The 26,402-nt window shown below is 41.3% G+C and overlaps 2 protein-coding genes across 2 annotated transcripts; both read left to right on the top strand.

The window, feature by feature from the left end:
* Positions 1–5,181: 5,181 nt before the first annotated feature.
* Positions 5,182–14,915, top strand: LOC134568595 (serine/threonine-protein kinase N2-like). Its single transcript, XM_063427242.1, has 6 exons — positions 5,182–5,232; positions 5,805–5,859; positions 12,792–13,133; positions 13,530–13,675; positions 13,932–14,034; positions 14,782–14,915. The coding sequence occupies exons 1-6, from the start codon at positions 5,182–5,184 to the stop codon at positions 14,913–14,915; spliced, it is 831 nt and encodes a 276-aa protein (XP_063283312.1).
* A 2,685-nt stretch (positions 14,916–17,600) lies between these two features.
* On the top strand, positions 17,601–24,556 carry LOC134568593 (serine/threonine-protein kinase N2-like). The gene is made up of 10 exons (XM_063427241.1): positions 17,601–17,639; positions 18,433–18,654; positions 18,743–18,834; positions 18,962–19,144; positions 20,166–20,228; positions 20,432–20,508; positions 21,321–21,463; positions 22,628–22,735; positions 23,374–23,454; positions 24,353–24,556. Exons 1-10 carry the CDS (start codon positions 17,601–17,603, stop codon positions 24,554–24,556), a joined length of 1,212 nt encoding a protein of 403 aa, XP_063283311.1.
* Positions 24,557–26,402: the final 1,846 nt, after the last annotated feature.

The raw sequence follows: 26,402 nt of genomic DNA, 5'->3' as shown, positions 1-26,402 counted from the left end.
CTCACTGATATACACAAGCACACTACAAGCTCACTGATGCACACTACAAGCTCACTGGTACACACACAAGCACACCACAAGCTCACTGATGCACACTACAAGCTCACTGATACACACACAAGCACACTACAAGCTCACTGATACACACCACAAGCTCACTGATATACACAAGCTCACTGATACACACATAAGCACACCACAAGCTCACTGATACACACACACACGCTCTCTCTCTCTCACTCTCTCTCACGCTCTCTCTCTCTCACCCTCTCTCTCACCCTCTCACACACACTCTCTCTCTCACTCTCTCACTCTCTCTCACACTCTCTCTCTCTCACCCTCTCTCACTTTCACCCTCTCTCACACACACTCTCTCTCTCTCTCACACTCTCTCTCTCACACTCTCTCTCTCTCACTCTCTCTCTCACACTCTCTCTCACTCTCTCTCTCCCTCTCTCTCACCCTCTCTCCCTCTCACACTCTCACTCTCTCACCCTCTCACTTTCTCTCTCTCACTTTCTCTCTCTCACTCTCTCTCATTCTCTCTCACACACTCTCTCTCACCCTCACTCTCTCCCTCTCTCACACTCTCTCTCTCACCCTCTCTCTCTCTCTCTCTCTCTCAGTATCAATCATACATTTACCTGTCCCTGGCAGTGTGGATTCTAAGTTTTCCCTCTCTCACTCTCTCACTCTCTCTCTCTCACCCTCTCTCCCTCACCCTCTCTCTCTCACACTCTCTCACACTCTCTCTGACTCTCTCTCACACTCTCTCACACTCTCTCTCACTCTCTCTCACACTCTCTCTCTCACCCTCTCTCTCAGTATCAATCATACATTTACCTGTCAATGGCAGTGTGGATTCTAAGCTCTCCTTCTCTCTCACACTCTCTCACTCTCTCTCTCTCTCTCCCTCTCTCCCTATCACTCTCTCTCTCTCTCTCTACCTCTCTCTCTCTCATTCTCTCTCTCTCACACTCTCTCTCTACCTCTCTCTCTCTCACTCTCTCTCTCACACTCTCTCTCTCACTCTCTCTCACACTCTCTCTCTCTCACTCTCTCTCACACACTCTCTCAACCTCCCTCTCTCCCTCTCACACACACTCTCTTTCTCACCCTCTCTCTCTCTCTCTCTCTCTCTCAGTATCAATCATACATTTACCTGTCCCTGGCAGTGTGGATTCTAAGTTCAGTGTGAGGTTCCTTCGTGAGGTGCTTCCTCTTCCTGTACTTCCTTTTCCTGTGTGGAAGTTCACCAGGCTGAGGCTGGTGGGCGGAGCTCCAGTGCAGGGGCTGGATCCTTATCAGACAGGCCGTGCAGAAGAGCTGGCAATGTGGGAGAGACTCTCTCTCCTCCCTGCTGCAGCTGGCTGCCACCTCTGACTGTGTAGCAGCCACCTCGGTAATTGTCTGCCCCAGGCCCCCAGCCTCCAAACAAAACCTCACAGGAGGGAAAAATGTGTCAGATGCTGCACTGCCGGCCCCAAGTCCACCGGCCCACCGGGAAATTCCCCGGTATCCCGGTGGGCCAGTCCGGCCCTGGGAATTGGTGTTCTGTAGCTGTCCTTCTGGCTGTAGGAACGATCCCACCGCTGCCACCAATTGTAACGGACCGTTTCACTTACAAGAGGATAAAACCCAGTTTAGGCGATATCCCCCTTTCCAGATGCCCAGGCAGCTACTGCAAGCACCAATCTCCCGACTGCAAACTGTACAAATCTTCAAACTCCCGAACTGGAAACACACGAACCCTGGAATAGCTGAACAGGAAAAGCATATAATCCGCTTACACTCCTGGCAGTCAGCATACAATCCAATTCCCCAAAAAAACGAGACGACACATCGGTTTGAGGGTCAAGCAGAATCTGAGGACTGGCTCATCCAGCCTGGCTTTTATTTCCATCTCACACATACAGGCCACACCCAGGGGGAGGCATAAAAGAACCAATGACATAGATGTTACATCCCACACATCCCCTCCCCTTAGTGTGACACATAATCCCATTATGCATACAGTTTAAAATATACTTTTACACAACTTTCATAACTCTAAAACCATACATCACATTCATAAAAATACATATTCACAATCAATCCATTCAGGGGAACAACATATTAAAAAATGGCATGAATCCGACCAGGGGTTCAAAAGTTACTAAAAGTATCTTTTGTCCCTTACTAGCCGCATGGCAACCCAGTTTAGAAAGGTTTTACATTGGCATCTATCCTGGAGACAAAGAGGAAAGTAATCCAATTATCCAGGGCTAGAAGCAGACTCCATTAACCACATGGTTACAGAAAGACATAAAACACTTTAAAATACAGAAAGTTACTTTTTATCCATAACACACAGACATTTCACATATCCCCAGATAGCTGGGATCTGTGCGCACAAAACTACCGAATAGCGCGCAGATCCTATTCACACAGTTCAATTGCCATGGAGCTAAATTCTTTCCCATAGTCTTTCATTATATGAATAGGCTCCATGGTATAGCTATCTGGGGTATCACATTCCCATAAAGTCGGGTCCATAGTCCAAAGGCAGCAGGCGGGCAAACAGGCTTCTCCAGTTCATAGTGGCGAGGTTGGTTTCGCCACAAGACTCTATCCTATTATCGACCCACACAGGTCGTCTCTGCAGGACTGTATGCTGAACTTCCTGCACAGGCTTACAAACTCTCCGCAGCTGCGGTCTCGTTTTATGTTAGGATTTGTTTTATGTTTTAAATGTGCATTACATGTCAAGTTTCTTATCGAAAAATGTGTTTAGTGCAAGATTGCGCCATAGCTCCTTCCTTTAAAGTTATTATTCACCATTTTAGATCTAAAATTGATAACTGGCTCCGAGAGCAGATAACAAAGGATTCTGTGTAAGATGACCCCCCCCCCCCCATACTGAGCTGGCTAAGCGGCCATCGACCACTTACCTGAGTATCCATAAAACGAAATATGAGAGCCCATGTAGGCCATCAGCCCCGTCATCCAAAAGCAGGGCCTATCCAGCCGGCTCCATGCACCCTCCCAACACGCGACACTCCAACTAAGGGTTAGGCAAGAGGAGTAACCTATACGACTTTCTACATAAAAAAGGGTGAATTCAGCGAATGTGTAAATGTTGCCAGTAGTGATTTTATTATGTGTATATCATAAGTGTTAAACAACATGAAAACATTTTGCGCACGATGTAAAGCATTAACGTATTTTGTATACCCACAAAAATAAAGAATTTAAAAAAAAAATTGTCCAGGCTGGTCCGTAATTTGCGTGGGTACATGGTGCCCATGCTTCTGATAGAACGATTCTCGTTAAATTTGAGAGCTCTCTATGAGATTCGTGTGATCCAAAATAAGTGATACTATCAGAGGTAGTTGAGGGTACCAAGGTTGTGATGACCAAAGAGGTGTCACTAACACTTGGGTGGGTTTCTGGACTATTGTTTTAGGAAGAACTCGAGATATCATTGCAAATGGGGGAAAGGCATAGTTAACTCTGTCTTCACCACCAAATTAGTTTTGCTCTTCTATTTGGAGTAAGAGCGTTCAGAGGGGCTGGAAAAATCACTTGAATGGAAGCCGATAATAGGCCTGTGATCCTAGCTAGAGATCTGGTGGAGATAAACGGTTTGTTTAGAACTGATCTGATCTCTTTCCGAATCATCTTCAGTTTCCTTGATAGAAGACTGAGAGTAGCCAAATTGGAATTCACAAAAAATCCCAGAAACTCTACCTCCTAAAACGGTGTTAAAATTGATTATTATTTTTTTGTAGTTGTTTACGAAACCAAAACTTGTGGAAAGATTTAACACTCATTGAAAATGAAATTGAAGTGTATCTAGTCCATGTGACATAATGAGAATGTTGTCTAAATAGATTATCATTCTCACTCCCCTTCTGGGACGAAGGGACATTACAGGTTTGTGCACCTTGGTAAAATACCAAAAAGATAAACCTAAAAGAAAAGATTTGTTGAGTTTTAAAAGGCCTTTGAGATAATAAATTTCCTCTATTTTGAAATGTTGGTATTTGACACAATTTTTTAACCCCTTAAGGATCGCGGAAGTACTAGGTACGTATGACAAAAAACAGTCCTTAAGTACCTCAAACGTACCTAGTACGTCCACGGCAAATATGAGCGCTGGAAGTGATCGTGATCACTTCCAGCCGCTCTAAGGGTATTGCAGCAATGCCTCCATGTCGAGGCATCCTGCAATAACTCTCCTGACCGCCGGGCTGCCGAGTGATCGCTCCCCAGGAGGCACCCGGCAGTGTAGCAGAGCATCGGAAGCCATTGGGCAGGCGTCCGATGCTCTGCCTGTGTGCTGAGTGCATATCAAGTATAAAGTATAAAGAAAGGGGGGGTAGTTGACAATTTTTGGTGGGGTGATAATGCTAATGATAATTTAATTTAATGAGAATTGAAACAATTTAATGTGGTGGATGGATACCAAGCACTGGCCAGAACCACAGGATTAACAATTGTGCCGCTCTGAGTTTTAACAATTTGCTCACTGAATGCTAGTGCGGCAAATAGTCTAGATTTTCTAAAATCCTGATTTGAAGCCATCGGGATCAGATTTGTGGCAGGGTTCGTTCAGGGACCGTATTGAAAAATCCGGACATTGCTGAATAGTATGAAATAATTTCTGATTTTGCAGTCTGACTGGCCCCGTAGCAGCCATCATTAAGACACCCCTCTAATTTTACTGGGATCTGTTTTACAAGGGCTACAAACGGAGAAACAATTTGCATTAAATTAAAAGAATGCAATCTCTGACAAAAGCTAAGATGGAGAGATTTTCATAATCATAAATTTTGCCTAAATGTTTGCAATTGGTTTTACAATTAGGGAACAAACCTCATTGTCTCTGTATCCATAGGAGATAGATAGATAGATAGATAGATAGATAGATAGATAGATAGATAGAATGATGGATAGATAGATAGTATGCATGGTGTTAATACTCATTATACATAATATAAAACTGTGTATAATATGTCTGTGTGTCTGTCTGTCTGTCTGTCAAGGTGGTGGGGACATGTGATCCATTGTGACTGCTCACTGTGACATCATCGTGACATCATGTAACATCACACTTGATGCTCACAGTTTGCAGCAGTCACTAGACACGGCTTGGACAGTAGACACTGCTTAGCTGTTGTGGTGATCGAATTGCTAGCGATGGCAAATAGAAATGTTTTCCCGTGGATTCAGCGTTTGCGCTTTCGAAATGTAAGTAAATGACTTTTTTTTCTTTAAGGTTCCAATTAACCAAACGATTAACTGGGTGCTGTAACATGTTAACTCCAAGGTTGTGGGTGGATCCATATTTATAATTACTAATATGTATCACTAGATGGGTAGTAATAGGGGTATTTATAATTACTAATATGTATCACCGGATGGGTAGTAATAGGGGTATTTATAATTACTAATATGTATCACCGGATGGGTAGTAATAGGGGTATTTATAATTACTAATATGTATCACTAAATGGGTAGTAATAGGGGTATTTATAATTACTAATATGTATCACTAGATGGGTAGTAATAGGGGTATTTATAATTACTAATATGTATCGCTAGATGGGCAGTAATAGGGGTATTTATAATTACTAATATGTATCACTAGATGGGCAGTAATAGGGGTATTTATAATTACTAATATGTATCACTAGATGGGCAGTAATAGGGGTATTTATAATTACTAACATGTATCACTAGATGGGTAGTAATAGGGGTATTTATAATTACTAATATGTATCACTAGATGGGTAGTAATCCCCATATGCTCGCCATTTCAGGGCGCCAGACGCAAAAAATCTGATGATGTTGAGCAGAAAGGAGAGGACCTTCCGGGTATGTTAAAACATTGTGTGTGTGCTTGTTCTCTCTCTCTCTCTCTCTGAAAAATGTGGGCTTTAACCCGCAGGACAGCATGGTATGCCCAGCAGATTGCACTCCCCCCAGCTCCCCATACTCACGTTCCAAGTCCAACTAACCCAATCCTGCTTGGCCATGTGATATATATATATATTTTTTTTAATATATATATTTTTTTTCATTTATTTAATTCTACGTGTATATGTATGTATTATTTTTTTACATAATAATGTGATTTTATTAATTATAATTTGTGGAACCTGCCTGACGACTCAGGCAGAAAGTTCAGAGAATCTAATTAGCAATCCCTATATTTAACCCTGTAACTTTCCAAAACACCATAAAACCTGGACATGGGGGGCTACTTTTATACTCGCGAGACTTCGCTGAACACAACATTTGAGTGTTTTTAAAACAGTAAAACGTATAATGATGATATCACCAGTGAAAGTGTAGTCCTTGTGTGAAGAATGCAAAAGAAAATGGGAACACTAAGTTTGGTCAGAGTTTGTGACTAAGTGGCTACTAAAAAAGATTTGAATACCCTGGGTTGTCTACTGTTGCAACTGGTATGCCATAATGGGGGTAATACTCATTCCTGGGCTTTTTGTAAACTGTATATCAACTTGAAAAAACTGAAGCTATGAAAAATAAATTAACTTAGAAATAAATTAAATCAAGTTTAATAAATAACATTTACTGAACAGCTAATACGCTTTCTATAAACAAAAGAACACAGATCCAAAGTGACGACTCAGTCTATTCGGCCAAGGTAATTTGAAAGGATTCACATCCTCTGCCTTCGAGCCTTCATTTCTGCAAATTGATTGATTACTTCATCAAAGCTAATCTTCTTTGCATATTCATGCTCAATTGAAAGTATGGCCAGAATCTTAAATTTGGCAGAGATTCACAAAAATCCCATTTAACAATGAACTCCAGGAACTGCAATACCGTCCATTTCTTTGCTTCTTCAACACTGATCTTGGCAGCTTCCAAATGCCTCCGAAGACGTTCTTTTTCCATAAAGATGTCTTCATTAGAGAATTCGTCAAAAATCTCAAGTCAATTTTGGAGTATAATTTCGAATATCTTTCTCTGTTGCAACAACCAGAGAGTTTGGCTGAATAACAGCAAACATTGAAAGGATTTTTTCAATTACCTTAGAACGAATGTCCAACTCGTGATGCAAACGATCAAGGCACTCAAACATAGCCCTTTTCATTTCCTCTGGCAATGTGAGACCAGCGTCCTTTGCCTTCTCTCCTGGCATTGTTTTCCTGGAGCTTTACTCTCCCTCTTCTTTCCATAGAAATCTCCATTTCTACAAACGTAGTAGTTGCATAACAGATGGCCTTCTCCACAATTTCACTGGGCTGATCTGCAAGAAACGCTTTCAAACCTTGTAGTTTCACAACGCACTTTTCAAGAGTGAGTCCCACTGTTTGCAAATACTTCTGTGTGATATTAACTTATTCTAGAACTTCACACCAGAAAGAAAGGTAACACAAAAAAGAAAATCACATACGGCGGACAGCAACATCTGAGCCAATCCTCTTGTGTCCAGATTTTATTTGGGATTACACAGTTTTTCAAGGGCTGAAGTGAGTTTTTCAAAGTTTGCTGTCACTGGCTTCACAGCATTATAATGAGCGCTCCATCTTGTTTGGGAAAGTCTTTTCACTGTCACACCCAAATTCTCCATCAGCAGGTCCCAACGATTTGTAGAAACCGTAAAAAATGTAAACTGTATATCAACTCTCTCCAATGTTCCAAAAAAGGTCACACAGGAATTAACACTTCCAAATGAGTGCACCCCACAGAGGTTCAGAGAATGGTTTACACGTGGCATAAACAAAGCCTTGGGATTAATCTCTTTTATTTTTGCCTGAAGACCACCATGAATCCCTGCCATAGTTGCAGCATTATCATATCCTTGACCACGGCAAAGACTTATGTCTTTGACATGGTCTCTCTATGACCACGAAAAGGAAGATTCTGGTGAGCCAGAAACAAAGTTACATCCAAGAGGCGATGAAAAATATCCCTCCATTTCCTTTTCTCTCTGTCCACTGTTGTTTGATGGACATGATCAAGGCATTTTTGTAGCTTCAATCCTGCTCCCAAGGTCTTCCATTTCTCCAAGCATGTAAGATGCTGCTCAGAAGCCTCATGATCAGACACCTTTGGGTTCAGCTTCCACCACAATCGAAACCCAGTAACAAAGCTGGATGCCCTGTTACTTTGTCATCAACAGCAAAAAGTCTGCAGAAAAAAGTACACCATCCACGTTCTAAGAATTTTTTCGCCATTAGGCAGAGCCTTATAGAACCATGCAGTGGTCAGCTGTTGACTCTTCCCGTTTGATTTCTCCCCTTGCCTTTCAACAGGACTGAATGGCCCATCTTTATTTTCGAAAGGTTCACTTCCCCTCTTAAAGCGGCACTGTCATGCCGAATTCCGTTTTTTTTTTTAACCCGCCTCAACTACATCCAATCGACCCTCTAGTCACCCCCAAATGTCCCTATGCACCAATCAGAGTGTTCTTAGGCTAATTGCAGGGCGGGGCAAGGCTTTATAAGCCTTGCCCCGCCCTGCGGAGCTCAGTCTGCGCGGAGCCCTCCATGGGTGAACATGGATTATTTTTTTTGCGCTCGGGTTTTTTCTTTTTCGTCGGGTTTTTTTTTGCGCTCGGGTTTTTTATTTTATTTTTAGTTCGACGGCTATGATGGTTTTTTATTTGGCCTTTTTTGGGGCTGAAAAATGAAGATTTTAGAAAAAAGAAGACGTCGAATGGTAAGTTTAATTTTACATTACAGGTTAGCAATTTTATTCCCCCCTCACTATTTTTTAGGGTGAGGGGGTAGGTAGGGGCATTTTTTATTTGGGTGGGGGGTGGGTGAATAGGGGCTTGGGCACCCCTAGTCCCCTTGATGGGGGGGGGGGAATTTACTTAGTACCCCCACCCGCCGCCCAGGGGTGGGGGCCGGGGGGGGGCGGACAGTAGGTCCCCCCTACTACTATTATGGCCCCCACCCGACGCCCAGGGGTGGGGGCCAGGGGGCGGAGGACAGTATTTCCCCCCCCCTTATTACCATTATGGCCCCCACCCGCCGGCCAGGGGTGGGGGCCGGGGGGAGGACAGTAGGTCCCCCCCCCTCTTATTACCATTATGGCCCCCACCCGCCGGCCAGGGGTGGGGGCCGGGGGGGAGGACAGTAGGTCCCCCCCCCTTTATTACCATTATGGCCCCCACCCGCCGCCCAGGGGTGGGGGCCGGGGGGGAGGACAGTAGGTCCCCCCCCCCATTATCTTTATGGCCTCCACCCACCGCTCAGGGGTGGGGGCCGGGGGGGGACAATAGGTCTCGCTCCCTTATTTTACTTTACGGCCCCCACCCGTCGTTTAGGGGTGGGGGTCAATATTTTTTTTTTTTTTTTGTATACAGTGAGCAGCCACAGGCTGCTCACTGCTTACTAGACATGCCCCTACTCGCGGTATAGCGAGTAGGGGAATATTATTTACTAATACCAAGTCATTTTTACTTAGTGTTAGTAAATTTGGCTGAAAGACCAATTTAGGTCTTTCAGCCTTTTAGTAGATAGCTCCCTGATACCGTGGGAATTAGGGAGTTATCTACTAAGCGGCTGCAAGATGCAGCCACAGCAATGAATAGGATCGGAGTTTCATTCATTAGAATGAAATTCCGATACGATCAAAGTACCGAATTGAATCCTAACACCAATGGAGAAACAGTGCTCATTCTGTTAGGATGCAATTCGGCAGTTTTGCCGGCGTTCTGTCTAAGTGACAGGACGTTCGGCAATACTGACAGGAAGCATTGTGGGAACTGGGAGGAAAGCTAGGGATCATGGGAAAATTGGTCTGACCAGCGGAAATGAAGCACACTTTGCTCCTCCGCTGGTCAGAGCTGGTCAAGCGGAGGAATCCTCCATAAGACAGAGTCCCTACTTTGTCTTATGATTTTAAAGAAAACTAAAGAAGACAGGAAGAAAAGAATAACAGATCCCGAGAGAGGGGGAGAAGAGGAAGAGATTGAGGAAAGGTAAGTTCGGCATGACAGTGCCGCTTTAACCCCTTCAGGACCAAACTTCTGGAATAAAAGGGAATAATGACATGTCACACATGTCATGTGTCCTTAAGGGGTTTATAAGGTCCACACTTAAAACATCTGGAACTGGAACTGGCCAAGCAGTAACATAAGAATAAACTGATAGTCAAACAGTCTCCTCTTCATCATCATCATCATCATCATCATCAGAGTCTTGCTGATGCAGGCTTCTGCTGGCATCTCATTCATCTACATCACTTTCACTGCTTGAAGATAAAATGGTCTTCTCCAATTCTTGCGCTTTCACATATGAAGCTTCTTGAGAAGATACTTCAGGCATTTCACCTCTGGATTCACCAGACTGAATGTCTTCAGCACTTTCTCCTACTGCGGTAGATGTTGAAGGTGCAACATATTTAAAAATTAATCCAGACATCGCCTCAGCTGACTTTTCTCTTGCCGTCTTAATTTTTCATTGTTGAGACCTGCTTGGTCGATTTTTTTGGTTCTAGGGTTGGTTAGTGCGATATCTGTCTTATATTTCCCATCTTGGTATACCATTTGTAAAAGTATTTAAAATTGGGTATGTCCAGTATTTTTTAGTAGTCACAAACCGTGGACAAAGTTAGTGTTCACATTTATTTATTTTTGCATTTTGCATTCTCACAAAAACTGCACTTTCACTGATATCAAAATTACACATTTTACTGTTTTCAAAACACTCATATTTGTGTTCAGCGATGTCCCACGAGTACAGCAGTATAATACATAAATTATAAATCATATTTATTTATTATTTAGTTCTAATTAAGTTTTATATTTCATTATTATTTTATTTTTTTTATTTTTTTTAAATTCTTTATTTTTGGTGCATGTTGTATAGTACAGATCATTTGTGGTTGCCACTTCCATGTGGTCAAACTGTCAAAGATACACAATGAACATGGCATTCAATACATTGCACATTTTGTTTTGGTTGGGCTGTGTGGTTATAACGGGGTGACCTATGTGTTTGTAGTGTATCCCCATAGTGAGTGTGTCTCCGCTGGGAGTTCCGAGTGAAGCTTGTCTGTGGGTATGCCCGCTATATTTGTTTGTGGTGTGTCATGGAGATGTTGCTCCTTCCTGACGCTCTACGTGTCTACTGCGGTGGTCTCCTTTGTGGGGAGCAAATAATGAGTCGAACGACTGAGGCTAGGGTTGTGTGGGGTTATTGGTCTCCCATGGAGGTGTGACCTTTGTCTCTAAGGTCGGCGTGTAAGTGGTGACCCGTGTGTGCCCCGGTGATTTCTATCCCTGTAACCTAGGGAACGGGGGGAGGGGAGGGTGCATTAAAGTGCATCCCGCCAGGTTTACCAAACCCATGTGTCTGGGTTCTGGGTCAGTGGAGGTTCCGACGCCCTACTGTGGTTGTATAAGTGGAGCGTGTCAGCAGGCGTAAACATAAAAGAACTGAGGGAAATTAAACGGTCAAATAAACATTGGTATAAGAAAATTAGTTAAACGTATAAGTCCCAGCAGCCTTGGCTTGCAACAATAAACAGTGCGTGATGATCTTGGGGCTCTGCGATTGTCAGCGCCTCTTCAGGTAGTGGGGCCCTGCTTCCTCCTCGGCGCTGGCGTAGATGACTCGGCATCCGGTCCGGGGTGAGGGTGAGATATTCCCGGTGCTGGAGTTCCAGTGGCGGGTAGGCCCAGTGCTGTCAGCAGTGCTGGTGCGTCTGTCGGGGCCGTAGCTTTGAAGGATTGTCCGTCCTTAGTGACCCATAGGGTGTTTGGGGTTGCCCACCTGTATGTCAGGTTTTCCCCTTGTAATGCCCTTGTGAGGGGTTGCATGCTCTTGCGCCATATTAAGGTAGCCCTGCTCAAGTCCTGAAAGAAGGAGATATGGCTGTTTTCAAAGTCATATGGGGATTTCCCCTTAAGCGCTGCAGTTAGGCCTAGTTTGTCGGCTTCATTATTATTTTAAGAGTTGAGGGTCTGCCTGACAACCCAGGCGGGTTCCCCGCAACACTCCTCCCCTCCCCCTGCTCCTCCATACCGGCCAGTGCAGTATAGTGCGGCCTGGCCACAAATGCGGCCGCAAAGGCGCCGCGGCGCGCACTATAAGAATTGATGGGGGGTGACTCATGACACTGGCAGTCATGGCACCCCCCTAGTGAGTGGCCCCCCCACCCCTCCTTTAGTATGCCACTGGGTGCACTTAATATGAAATAAGTTAATTATGATTGAACAGACATATAGTCATATTCCAGGTTTTGTTTTGATTTTGCTTTTATCAGAAATTGCACAATTGCCGCTGTTCTTAAAGGGTTAAATGACCAGATTAGACAATATTTTTTTTAAAGACTAGTAAGACTAACATTCTATATATAACAATATCGGAAGTACATCTGTGTTCAAAAATACATTCACACAATTGCCTCCATCCTTAACGGGTTAAAAGACGTCGGTCAAGGCAGGGAATAATATTATGTTGTAGCTCTAATTATCTGAAAGACAAAAGCAGGGAAAGGGGAACTTCTGGCACCCAAACATTTGAGAGCACATGTGATGATACATAAAGTGTCTGTTTGAAGAAACGTCTATGTATCAAAAGATCAGTTGCCATTTTGCCTTGTTTGTATTGTGTAGTATTTCTTTTTATTTATTCTTATTTTATTTTTGTTACAATCTTTATTTTGAGTCATTCTTTTATCAATGGCAGTTAAACATATGTGTATCGATGAATTGTTCAGTAGTCGGAACACAGTGCAGTCGGTGTAGTCTTTCTAACCTTGATTGAACAATATTGTCTGTCAACACTGTGATTTGACAATTTTCCTATTATTTATAGAGCGTCCAAAGACTCCGAACTCTCCTAAAAATGGCAAGTCGCCAATTGATCTGGACTCTCCTAAACGTCATATCATATCGGCAGTTAACGGTGAATCACCAAGACACATCCCTAAACCTGTAGCTCAGCCGGATTTTGATAAAGTTAGGGAGCAGATTAAAAACGACATAAGAAAAGAACTTAAAATTACAGAAGGAGCCAGAAACATTGGGAAGTTAACATCCAAGAAAAAATATCTGGCAAATGTCAACAACTTTCTCAAAACATCACAAAAGAAATTAGACGAGCTTTACAATAAGCTTCAAGAACGCAATGCACATATTGTTGTGCCAGGAACTGAAGGTACATTCCGACACTTTGTGTTTCCTTGTAATGAGTGTGTGCATGTGCTTGTTTATTGTAGCTTGTTTACAGTTTATTGAAGCTTTTACATTTATAGGAAATCACCAGGATTTGCAGCTTCTACAGTGAGCTACGTTCACATGGGAAATCTCTCTCCCAATCCTGGCGATTGCATTATTCCCTGTGAGAGTCGTTTATCGGTGTTTATGAAAACACAGAGTTACAATGTGGTTTATAGCATGACCCCATTTATGTTGTTACTGGATGTAATAATGGCGATCTCACTGACATCTCACTGACGTGTTACTGCCTTTTTTGTTGATTAAGTGAAACTGTCTGTTGACATTTCTAAATTCTGCATTTCTTTTCTTGTTGCTAATTTCCGGTGATGTCCAGAGATCTCAGCTGCTCCTAAAGGTGACACCAGCTCCCAGGCAGATAACGCGAAGCTGACTGCTTTGCAGAAACAGCTAGACATTGAGCTGAAGGTGAAACATGGAGCAGAGATTATGGTCAAAGCATATTCAGATGGGCGTTCCAAAGTAAGTTAGTTACATTTAATTTGATCTAAAAGAGACAGAACATATTTTATTTAGGAGAGGTGGTGAAAACACATGGTACCTTTTACAATGCATGCGTTTTATTTCAACCCAATGGCATTTTGTCTGAATTAAGCCAATAGTAGGCTGGTGATAGTTTTTTCCTGGAATCAAGAGAGGCGATACAAACTTTCCAAGCCAACACGTCTTCATACATCTCACTCAATTATCTATCTGACTATTCTTATTGCTGTTACAGAATGTCAAACATCTTGCTGCTGCCCAGAAAATACTACAAGACAGCGAGAAAAAAATAGACAGTTTGCGCAAGTTAATTCTGGAAGAAAAGTCTATTATTAAAGGTAAAGGTTAAGTGACATCATGTGTAGTTTAAATGAAGATTGATGGGTAACAAATAAAACTGGTCAAAAATGGTTTGACTTCTTATAATGGGGTCCAGGGGACGCCTGGCACCATAACCACTACTGCAAGATATAACTCTCTTACAGGAAGATATGATAGGGAGGTATGTATCCCATAGACCTCTACACTCCAAGGATTTGTAAGGGAAATGTAGAGCTGCGTGTCCTCTTAGAAGTAGGAGCAAAGGCAGTAATGGAGCTATACCAACACGCAGATACATTTTATATTATTTACAAAACATATACCTTGACATCTATTATTGCAATAGTCTCCTACGAGACGGAAATTTCAAATGTGTCCAGGATTGCAAATGCATTCGCTAAGCATTGTGGGACATCACATTCTGTTTGTTGCCAGGCAGATGGAGCATGCACATCAATTCTAACAGCCATGGAGCTATACAGTATATAGACATTATAATGTATATATCCACCGAACATTTATTGTGTCCCCTCCAATACTACTGACATTATTAGTTTATACATATACGAGGTATATGTCATATTATGAGTTTACATATAAAAATTATAAGGGTATAAATAACAAATTGATTCTTTTATAAAATTAAATATCAGAAAGATCTACGATTGGAGATTGTGTTTATTGTTTTATTCTCTGTTGGATTGAGGTTAAAATAATTGGAGTATCATTGATCACTGAAAATACTTACATTATGTTACTTACAGAAGAAACATCGTTACCAGTTCCGGAGACGGACATTAAAACCAGTGCTCCCTCGTTATTGGTGACGGACACACAGGAGCCAGAGTCGGCTGGGTATTCACTTTATATCTTTCTCATCAATGCTGTTAGAACCTGAACCCCTCCCAATTTCCAGTACTATTTATCTATAAGTCTGTCATATGCCTACTGCTGTCTACACATTTCTTAGCATGCGTATCAGTCACAGATACATTTTATAATGCTGTCTACATGTTGCATGCTTGTGCCAAGTTGCCAGATCTCATTATCTTTGCAGGACTCCTGTGAATTCTGCATTCTGCCAGGTATGGTGCTTTGGATGTAACACAGGAAGCACAGAATGTAGAATTCTATACGGTGCAAAAATACAGAAATCTGCAACCCTAGTAATAAGTATTCTTGGCGTGACCTTTAAATAACGTACTGTAAACAGCAGCATTAAAAATACTTGTTTTCCTGGCACTATAGCTTCCACCTCTGTCAAAGCCCCCTCCCACATTATTCAATTCTTTCCTATGGGGAAAATCTGACGCTGGAGATCCTCATACAAAGTGTGAGGACGTCCAGCATCCGATAACGGACCAAAAGTCGGTTTCAATTCTGGAAGTCCCTCTAGTGGCTGTCTGGTAGAAGAGGAGCCACTAGAGGAAAAACTGCAATAACTAGAGAAAAACCATTGGAAAAACTGTAATAATTACCATCTCAGGGTTCAGGGTGATGGGAGTTTGCAGCTAGACCACTTCAAAGAGCTGAAGTGATCTGGGTGCCTACAGTGTCCCTTTAATGTCTATATAGATATGATAATCTGCCATCATATGATGCAACCATATAAACTGTTTTCTTTTTCCTTCTGATAGCGATATTCCAACATGTGATAGGAAACCAATTATCCAACCGGATGTGGAACTTGACTTAGAGGTGCCTCCTGCTCCAAGTCAATCCTTTCTACATAGTGATCCGAGACGGTTTTCATTCCATATGGAGATCCCGGATATACCGGATCAGGTAAAGATGTGCTGGCTTTATTTTGGTTGTTCTTTATCTCTAAACACTCCATGTAGAATAACCATTACAGCTCAGTGCAGTAGTTATAGTGCAGAGAGTCTGTGGCTACTAACCTACATTTTTGTCAAACCATTTGGGAGTATTTTGACAAAACACTGGACTTTCTCTGGCATAAAGTGATGGCCTACTTGGCCACAGTAATTCTGTGGAATTAAAATTTTTGCGCTATAAATGTTGTCTATCCAACTCCTCCTCCAATTCCTCGCTATCAGTATGGCTGAGGAGGGTGGGGGGGATATCCAGGTTCTTGGAAGAATCTAATTGGTTTGACATTAAACCAGGGATAGTGCCAGGACACTCTGGGCAATAGAACCACTACAGCAAGCTAGAATGGTTACGGTGCTTACAATTACCTTTTAATCATTATTTTCCCACATTCACTGATTCTCTCTTCACTCCCAGCAAACTTAGCTTCCTTTAGTATTCACTATCCTTTTATTGTGTCTGACTTTCTTTTCTAGAATTCTGGAGATATCCATGAATGTAGCATTGATAACAGATACATCATGACACCAGATGTAATGAGTCAGCCTAATTGTTCCAGTCTGGATAATAGCGTCCCTAAACATTCTGTGGACCTACCGCATGACCACTTACCTGCTTTGTGGATTCAAGATCAGCTTCTTCTCAAATTGCAGGACATTCAACATTGCTCTGTGCAATCTGGGAAAGTAAGTTTAAGGGGGAATCCCAGTTCTTGTTCGATATAACAGATGGCTTAAATGCAGGATAGCACAACACAATCAATACCATCAGGTTGTATAAAATTGGTATTGATACAGAAATGTTAATTCCTCACTATTGGTATGGCAGAGGAGCTGGGAGGTATCCAGGTACTTGGAAGAGTCTAATTGGTTTGACATTAAACCAGGGATAACGCATGGACACTCTGGGCAATAAACCAGGGATAATGCATGGACACTCTGGGCAATAAACCAGGGATAACGCATGGACACTCCGGGCAATAAACCAGGGATAACGCATGGACACTCTGGGCAATAAACCAGGGATAACGCATGGACACTCTGGGCAATAAACCAGGGATAATGCACGGACACTCTGGGCAATAAACCAGGGATAACGCATGGACACTCTGGGCAATAAACCAGGGATAATGCATGGACACTCTGGGCAATAAACCAGGGATAACGCATGGATACTCTGGGCAATAAACCAGGGATAACGCATGGACACTCTGGGCGAGCTAGAATGGTTATGGTGCTTACAGCTCCCTTTTAATAATTATTTTCCCACATTCACTGCTTCTCGCTTCACTCACAGCAAACCTAGCTTCCTTTAGTTTTCTCTACCATTTCATTATTTATAACTTTCTTTTCTAGGATTCTGAAGATAACCATGAACGTAGCATTAATAACAGATACATCATGACACCAGATGTAATGAGTCAGCCTAACTGTTCCAGTCTGGATAACATTGTCCCTAAACATTCTATGGACTTACCGCATGACCACTTACCTGCTATGTGGATTCAAGATCAGCTTCTTCTCAAATTGCAGGACTTCCAGCATCGTTCTGTGCAATCTGTGAAAGTAAGTTTAAGGTGGAATTCCAGTTCTTGTTCGATATAACAGATGTCTTAAATGCAGGACAGCACAACACAATCAATGCCATCCAGGTTGCATAAAATTGGTATTGATACAGACTTGGAAGAGTCTAACTGGTTTGACATTTACCCGGGAATAGCACCAGGACACTCTAGGCCAGGAGTCGTTAACCTATGGCACGTGTTCCATGCAAGGCACTCAAGGCTGCCAGAGTAAAACAGGCTCTGGCCTATCAGTTGTCAGCTTTATTTTCACTACGCCGTGCTTCCTTTTTTCTATTGATCAATATGTTTGAGACTCAATCGGACAAGCCCCCATACCAAGGTCAGCTTTCTAGTGGAGATTATGACTGATATCCCTTTATAACAGCAGAGAGGTATATGGCCTTCATTGTTTTCATCATGCATAGTCTCTACTCCCTTGTCAATTTTAGATAAATACACATTTAAAAAAAATCTAAAGAATAATATAAAAATTATAGAAAGGATCTAACGTATGCATTAATTTCAGTTTTATTGTTTCCAAGGTGCCACGTGTTTGCATTTCTTGATCATTTGAGTTGCTGGGTTTAGTAAATAAATCAGACGTATGGTTTATCAAAAGAAAACAATGACTTCCCGGGGCTTTTAATATTATATTTACTTATCCCTATATTTAACATGTGTTTGTGAGATATGAACAATAAAATTAAATGTAGAGATTCACACCTCTTATCCTGTAACTGGACACCTCCATCTTAGCTCCCTGTCAATCATTGTTATAAGCTCCGCCTTTTGCACCTGACTGTCAGCACAGGTAGAGCATACAGAGAGGAGGAGAAATGAAACAATGTTTCTATATCTCCTCTTCATTTGCATTGTGTGCCCTGGCTGTGCCAGAGAAAAGAAAAAGAAAACAGAGCATTCCATGAAAAAAGGTTAACACATTTCTTTATATTCAATGGCACCTATTCCAGAGAAGTGACAATAAAACCCCACATTTATTGTGCCTGACTTTCTTTTCTAGGATTCTGGAGGCAGCTATGGACGTAGCAGTGATAGCATATGCATCATGACACCAGATGGAATGAGCGAGCCTAATTGTTCCAGTCTAGATAATAGTGTTTCTGAAAAATCTGAGGACCTACCACAAGAACACTTACCTGCTGTGTGTGCTCAGGATAGTCTTCCCCTGAGAATGCAGGACTTCCAGCTTTGCTCCGTGTTGGGGAAAGGGCAATTTGGGAAAGTAAGTTTATGGTGGAATTCCAGTTCTAGTTCGATATAACAGATGTCTTAAATTCAGGACAGCACAACACTTTATTCTTTAATTTCAGGTTCTGCTGGCCGAGCACAAGGAAACAACCAAGGTGTACGCCCTGAAATTCATAAAAAAAGTCAAGTTAGAATTACCACATCATTTCAACAAGTCAGTGAATGCAGTAATGAATATCTTGTGTTTAGGAGAAGGACAATGTCCTGTTTCTATCATTTATTTTGACATTTGGTTTTGGAGTTAAAGAAAATCAACTTTTAACTTTTCTTTTCCTTTCCAGCCTTCTGAGTGAGAAGCGGATATTCCAGACAGTGAGCAATAGGCGGCACCCATTCCTTGTTAACTTGTGTGGGTGTTTCCACACTCGAGATCACGCCTGCTTCGTTATGGAGTATGCAGCCGGGGGCGACCTTCTCTCATGCCTTGATAACAACAACGGCCCATTTCCAGAACCCAGAGCAGTGTGAGTATAAGCAGCATTGTGTTCATATATCGAGATCTCACCCAATGTTCTACAGATGGTGGCTTGGGCTGAGCTTCACATTCCATCACATCTTCTCACATTAATAATGAATCCTGGGATATCACACGGGTTTAAATTCTGTGTTCATTTAGTTAGAGGTACATTTACAGAAGGAGATAAAGAAAATAAAACAAAGGGTGGAAACAATGCCCATTACATTAAAACTGTAACAATATCATAAAAACAGAATTTCATTTTTTTTGTGGGAGGGGCTTAAATTAATTCACTCCCCTATAGAAGGGACACCCCTTACTTGACTCATATCGCTTGAGGTCAGCATCAGAATGACCCTCCGTCCCACCCACTCCTCATTTTAACACTTTCTCTTTTCTTTCCATTTACTTTACTTTCTTACTCCTTGGTGGGCCCTCTTTATTTACAGGCCTATCGTATCGTCGGTCTCGGCACACCACAACCGACTTGCTCCCTTTATACTATCCTACGCTTATGCTGGATCCTTACTCCATATACGGCTATTTGCCCCTTACACAAGTAATGAAATATAATGGAGAACGATAAAGATGCCAGCACAGGTTTTAGAAAAGCGTATAAACATGATTAGTCCTTAACAAACACGTTCTGTACTGACAATGACTTCAAATTGTATAAACTGATGTATATTCCATGAGCTGCTGTATATCTGCTTGCTGTTATGTGTCCATTGCTGGATCAGTGCAGTTACTTCTGGCCACATCCACCGCTGTCTGCACCAACTATGGCTAACGATTCGGGAAGTATCGGCCTTGGTGAATGGAACCGGCTGTAAGTGATAAACGACCAATCACCCTTGTATCAGCTCATAAATAACAACCCACCAGCAGTGAAAGACAAGGAGGGAACCTGGGAATTAATGGAATATGTCAGAATACAGAGGGACTTAGAAAATATGGGATAAAACCATTAAATAGCACATACATCTTGTAGAAATCAATGGATTTATTTATTCCCTCCCTCCCCCCAGGTTCTATTCTGCATGTGTCGTCCTTGGACTTCAGTATTTACACGAACAGAAGATCATCCACAGGTAAGCTTATAGAAACAAACTACACATGGGGTGCCGGTGATATTTGTATTATTTATGTCACCCGGTCTGTTTAACCCAGTTAGTTTATCTAGATGAAGTTATTCATTTTAACCAATTAAAAAGCCTGAGCATTGAAAGCTATCCTGAATGCTTCTAGTGTTATGTAAAATTAATAAAACTTTCTTTTCTACATTTTAATCTAGGGATCTGAAGGTTGAAAATATTGTTCTGGACGAGAAGGGATTTGCAAAGATTACTGACTACGGTCTGTCTGTAGAAGGTAACTAAAATGTTCTAAACTAATTTCAGATTTAAAAAAAAAAAAAGGTCACACTTACTGAGTTTAAAATCAGAGTTATCTTTAATTTAAACAGCCATTTAACATATAATAGGATGTCTATAAAATGTGTACTTTATTCCAAAATAAACCCAAAGGAACGTTCCCCGATTTTTCCAATTTAAATTATGTTGTGAGTCAGGAAAAATAGACTGGGCTACTGCTTTGGTCCCTCAGAAAAATAGATTTTCAACAAGCTCAGCAAATGCTATTCAATATTATTTTATAGAAAGATGTGATTCGATACAGAAACATATTACCAGTCATCAGCCATGAGTTAACCCATTAGCATGTTTAATTAAGAATAAAAAGACAGTTTAGGCACCACAACATCTTAATCTGAATTAAATGGTTATGGTGCCATGAGGCCCCTGGGTGCATTTGTACCTCAAGGTGTTCAGCTGTTCTCAGAAAGTTTGTTTAACCCCTTGGAAGTAAGAGTGTGCCTGGCGCCTGCTGGCACAATAACAACTTCATTTAGATGAAGAGTTGTTACGGTGCTCAGACTGTTCCTTTAAAGTCTTTGTGACTGAAGTGTAGTGTAAGTGTATAGAGTACCTAAACCCAGCCCGAATGCGGCCACTGCAATAATGGCAATTTTCACTTTTTAATGGTATAAATCCAGATTCGGAGGGAAATTCTATGAGCAGTTGTGGCAGCAAAACACCGAACTGGAAGTCATCTTGAAATGTAAATTGCTAAAACTGAACATCTATCCTCAGCTAATATACAATTCTATTTTCTCTATTTCTAAGGAGTCGGATACGGAGATAGACTCATCGGCCTTTGTGGAACTCCTAATTATATGGCTCCTGAAATGGCCAAGCGCATGGCATATACAAGATCTGTGGACTGGTGGAGCTTCGGAGTGGTTATTTACGTAATGCTAACTAGATACGTAAGAAGAATCTTTCATTAAGAATTTACAGACAGATTTCTGATTAGAAAATATAAAGAGATTCTGCCAAGTATTTGCTTTTAACATAACACCATTCTTTATAGAAAACGATGCTCTATTTTTTTTTTTATTACTTTTTTTGGGTCTCCCCTCCAATAATTTCACTCTCCCACCCCACCCCATCCCATCCCATCCCACCCCAAAAGAGACCCCCCATAATTTCTCTGCCAATGAATTAACTCCTCCCTTTCAGACACAGACCCCACACTCCCTGACAGTTATTTTTCCACTCATTTATCACACGTTTGCCTGGCATTTAACTATATGAGTCCATCCTCATCCAAATCACATCTCACATTCTCCTTCCCATAATAGATCCCCACATAGCTACATTCCCAATTCGTGTCAATACCATGTAAATTACCCCTGACTATTGATTCCCACGAAAAACATTTGGCTGCCAAACACCCCCCACTCTGTGATTTATTTCCCAGAGAGTGAAAAAAATCTCTTACCAATGACTCATCCCCGCCTTCTGCTCCGGCCCATGTCCAGTAGCTCAGTGGCTGGCGTTGTGTCCGTACATAGTGTGTAACCCTCTGTATACTGCTTCTTTACAAATACCGAAATACGGTGAGAAGATGCTCAGTATTTCTGACCCTAATAAACATCCCACATAGTTACTTATTGAAGTCTTTCGTATTCCAATTTTTTTCTCTCCTTACAAAAATAATAAAAGCCACCATAACCCAATATAACTGTACAAAATAATACTAGATTACAATTAAAAAAGTAAATAAATAAAAATACCAGGAGAAAATTAATTAGAATATAGATCTTCCAGTCCTTTGTCTGACAGCTCAAAAATAGCGATTCCATGCTGACGTGAAAATTGTTCAGTGTTTTTGAAAATTCCAGCCAATCACAGAGCTTCGCCAGACGCATTTCACTCCCCTGCAGTACACCCGGTGATGTATATAATGACAGTTTATAGTTCTCCTGCACATATTATACTTTCATACACTCACACAACACATTGTGTCATCTGTACTACTAGCATTATAAAAATCCTAAAGTATTCATTCATTGCTCAACTGTCTACTTCTGAATTTTACAACTTTTTAAAACTTAACCTGTGGTTTTTTAAATTTATTTTTTCTCTAGTTACCCTTTGAAGGCCGTGATGTTGAGATGTTATATGCTAATATTGCCAAACGTAAACTGAAAATACCAGCGTCATTGTCTAGTAAAGCCACTTCAATACTAAGTAGGGTAAGTCACCATGCAAATTTAATATAGCATACGACCCGAGCTCAGAATGTCTATTCGCCATTGATGAGTGGAGATTCAACCCTAGAAACCTGAGTTGGGATGGGGGAATTCTATAAACTTCTGTAGCATGTGTAGAATAGAATGGAGTTCCGGGTGATCTGTGGCACATGGAATGTATCAGTTTTTTTTATTTTATGTGTTCCCAATAGCTCTTTTATTGGCCATGCAAATTTCTCAATACTATATACACCTTGAATTGGATGTATCTAGATGTGTGTGTTAATGCAGGTAAAGAAACATTAATTATTACAGAGTTTTAGAACAAAACACGGCATATCTGCTCTCTCATTCTATGATACCCATAATCCTGCATTATTACCCGCTAGTGGCTTGTATGTAAGCATGCAGGTAGTTGCCGCGTGGCAGATGCAGAGCCCGGTCTCCGGTGGGCATAATGCCAGGGTTTTTGATTTTGCAAAGAGGAGAGACATCATGGCTGAAGGAGCCAAGTCTGGAAACTAGAGTTAGATACATTTTATATCTGATATTTTAACCTCAGATTTGCAGACTGACTTTTCAATTCACTCCCCCTCTGTAGTAAAAAAAAAAAAACCTATTTAAAAAAATTCCTTTTACAGTTACTGAGTAAAAACCATGTGAAGCGTCTGGGATCCAGCGAGAGAGATGCAGAGGACGTGAAAGACCATCCTTTTTTTCAAGTACGTCCCCATGTTTTCTTTGTTTTGTCTTCTCACTTAAAGTGGTTTTGTCACAAAAAAAATTGTGAGACTTTCGGCAAGAAAAAATCTTTGTATGATATTCATATTAGCGGCTTTGAAATTTTACTGAAATTTAAACATGGCAATACTGTGTCTTATGGTCAAGTCCAAGATTGGCAACAAAGTTTCTCTTGTTAAGTTCTGTCAATTCCCAGATCCCAAGTAAGGTTGTTCCCATTGATGGTGTTTGTAAATTATGGCAGAGCAACTTTAAAGTGGAATTGTCATTTAGGAAGGAAGCTAAATAAACATTCTAAGTAATAAAATGTATCTTTGAACACAGATGTATTTCCCATATTTAATGTTAGTCTCACTAGTCTTTAAATAAAAACAATTCCCTCCATCCTGGTGATTTAAAACAAAACACTTCAAAAACCATAACCACTGCAGCCATTTGTAAAAGCTTTCGCAGCTTACCTGGGGTCCGCTGGGCTCTGGTCGCAGGTTGACTCGGTGGCTGAGAGTGTTACCTGAGCACTCTCAGCCAATGAGTGCCTCCATGCACTGCAAGGCTAGCTCACTGCAGGGAGGTTAGGGGCTGGAAAGGAGGAGGAAACCAGCGGACTCCAGGTAAGTTGTCACATCATTCACAAACAGTTTGACTACTTACACTAGTAGGGTGCCACAGAGTTCCTGTCACCATAACTACTACACCAAGATATAGTGGTTATGATGCTTGGACTATTCCTTTAAGTTAGTCTGAAGATCGGTTTTGAGAATCCAATTGGGATCTGTACAAAATGTAGCCTTTTGGGCATATTAGCTGTTATTTTGTATTTTATTTAGTTATTTTACTGGCTTTTACGTGATGCTCATTATCTTACACATTCCTTTCCAGCATATAGATTGGAACGCATTATTATTACAAAATGTGACACCTCCATTTGTGCCAACCATCAACGGAGCCGAAGACGTCAGCAACTTTGATGCAATATTCACCTCGGAAGCGCCTATTATAACTCCGCCAGCAAGACGAAGAGTTCCACCGTTATTAGAGAAGCAGACATTTGAGGATTTTTGTTGGAGGGCAGATTGGAGTTAGTCTTGGTTGTGATCCACAATAAGAATTACTGGAAGGAGAATTAACATTAATATTTTTTATCCAACGAAAATATTTATTGAACACTAAAGTAAGAATTCCAACTAAATTTCAAATTTAAGGTGAAAATAGCCAAAAAAGAAACATCCTCTAAGTCAGCTATACTTTCGGTTTGACTACTTTGGCCTTAAATTTAAAAAAATCACTTTGATTATTTTTTGCAAGTAACCCTCCAAATTGTTAAATTGTGATTAAACATGTATTATTATTATTATTATTATTATTATTTATGTACAAATAAAATATTACATAAAAAAAATGTAAATTAACACGTGTATCTTTGTGTAGTGGAAGCAGGAGGAATGGTGCCAGACTTGGGATCCAGACGTATTCCATCCAGATTATTATTATTATTATTATTTTAACTATTTAGTTTAGCAGTTGTCAAGCAAGCACTGGCCACCTGCCACACAATTAATCCTTGGTGTCCTTGGTGTCTGATTCCACCAGATTTCAGTTTCATAACCAAAATTTAGGCCTAACCAAGCCAGCCCACTGCAGAACGTTGAAGGCCCCAACTAAAATGTTACTCTATGGGAACGGGCTGACGAATTCCAGGAGCCAGGACAAAATCTTTATTCACCATGGCGGCTTGCGACTTTTCGAATCCCTGCTCTATAACTGCAACAACTTAATCTGACCAAAAGTAAGGTCATGAAAGATACATATTCTACATACGGCGAATAAAAGCCCTTGTTGCTTGCAAATGTCAATGCATCATTAGCTGAAACAGAACAAAGATGGTTTTGTCGACCTAAGTATGGGACACCCATGTTGCTCTTGATAATTCTACATTCAGGGAAACATAAATAAAACGACTGCCTGACAGATAAATGGGTGTCTAGTCTAATAATTATGGAAGCACCTGTGAAGAAAGTGCAGAGCATAGATCTAATAGGAATTATTCACTATAACTAGTAAGACTGGACAAGGGAATTGCAATTTTTAGCCTGAAATATCCATCATGGCATTTGTAGATCTATAAAAGCTGGAGTCTGTCTTTCAGTCACCCTCGTCCTAAAGAGTGCGCCATCTTTGGAGAGGACCAGTGAAAATTATCAATCTAAATCTCTCTAAATAAAAAGATATCCAGCTTAATGGGGCCCCCTGACACCGACACGGCCTGGGGTCCCCTTATACATGCTTACCAGGAGGGCTCCTCAAGGGTATGGTCCCTTCTCCTAGTGTACTAATACTGCGTGCCTTTCAGTACCTCGTGAAACTGTTTAACAGCTACTTATTGTTTGGGGTGCAAGGGCACTCCTGGCACCATAATCACAAAAGTGTGCTCTAGTACAGTGCCATGGTGATTTACTAGCTGCGACAGCAAACGTTCGCAGCTTTTGGCACATCGCAGGCACTTTCAGAGGGGAGAGACAACCCACCACTTTAAGGGGAATTTTCAATTAGGGGAAATACAAAACAAGGAAACAAACAAACAAAAATAGACATTAAATGGGAATAAGGTGAGGTTCAACCCCCCAGAGGGATTGTTAGTGTAGGACTCACCTTGCCATTATTATTATTATTATTTTATTATTTATATAGCGCCAACAAATTCCGTAGCGCTGTACAATGGGTGGACTAACAGACACATAGTTGAGATCAGACCACTGGACGTACAGGAACAGAGGGGGTTGAGGGCCCTGCTCGATGAGCTTACATGCTAGAGGGAGTGGGGTATAGTGACATAAAGGGTTAGAGTAGGGGAATTAAATAGTTTGTTAGAGAAGGGTTTATTGAGTGCTTGGTATGTCATTTTTGACGACAGTTGCAGGAAAGGAGTCAT

Source organism: Pelobates fuscus, chromosome 7 (genome assembly GCF_036172605.1).
Source record: "Pelobates fuscus isolate aPelFus1 chromosome 7, aPelFus1.pri, whole genome shotgun sequence".
Classification (NCBI taxonomy): Eukaryota; Metazoa; Chordata; class Amphibia; order Anura; family Pelobatidae; genus Pelobates; species Pelobates fuscus.
The sequence above is the reverse complement of the archived record's forward strand: the minus strand, read 5'-3'. Positions and strand labels throughout refer to the sequence as shown.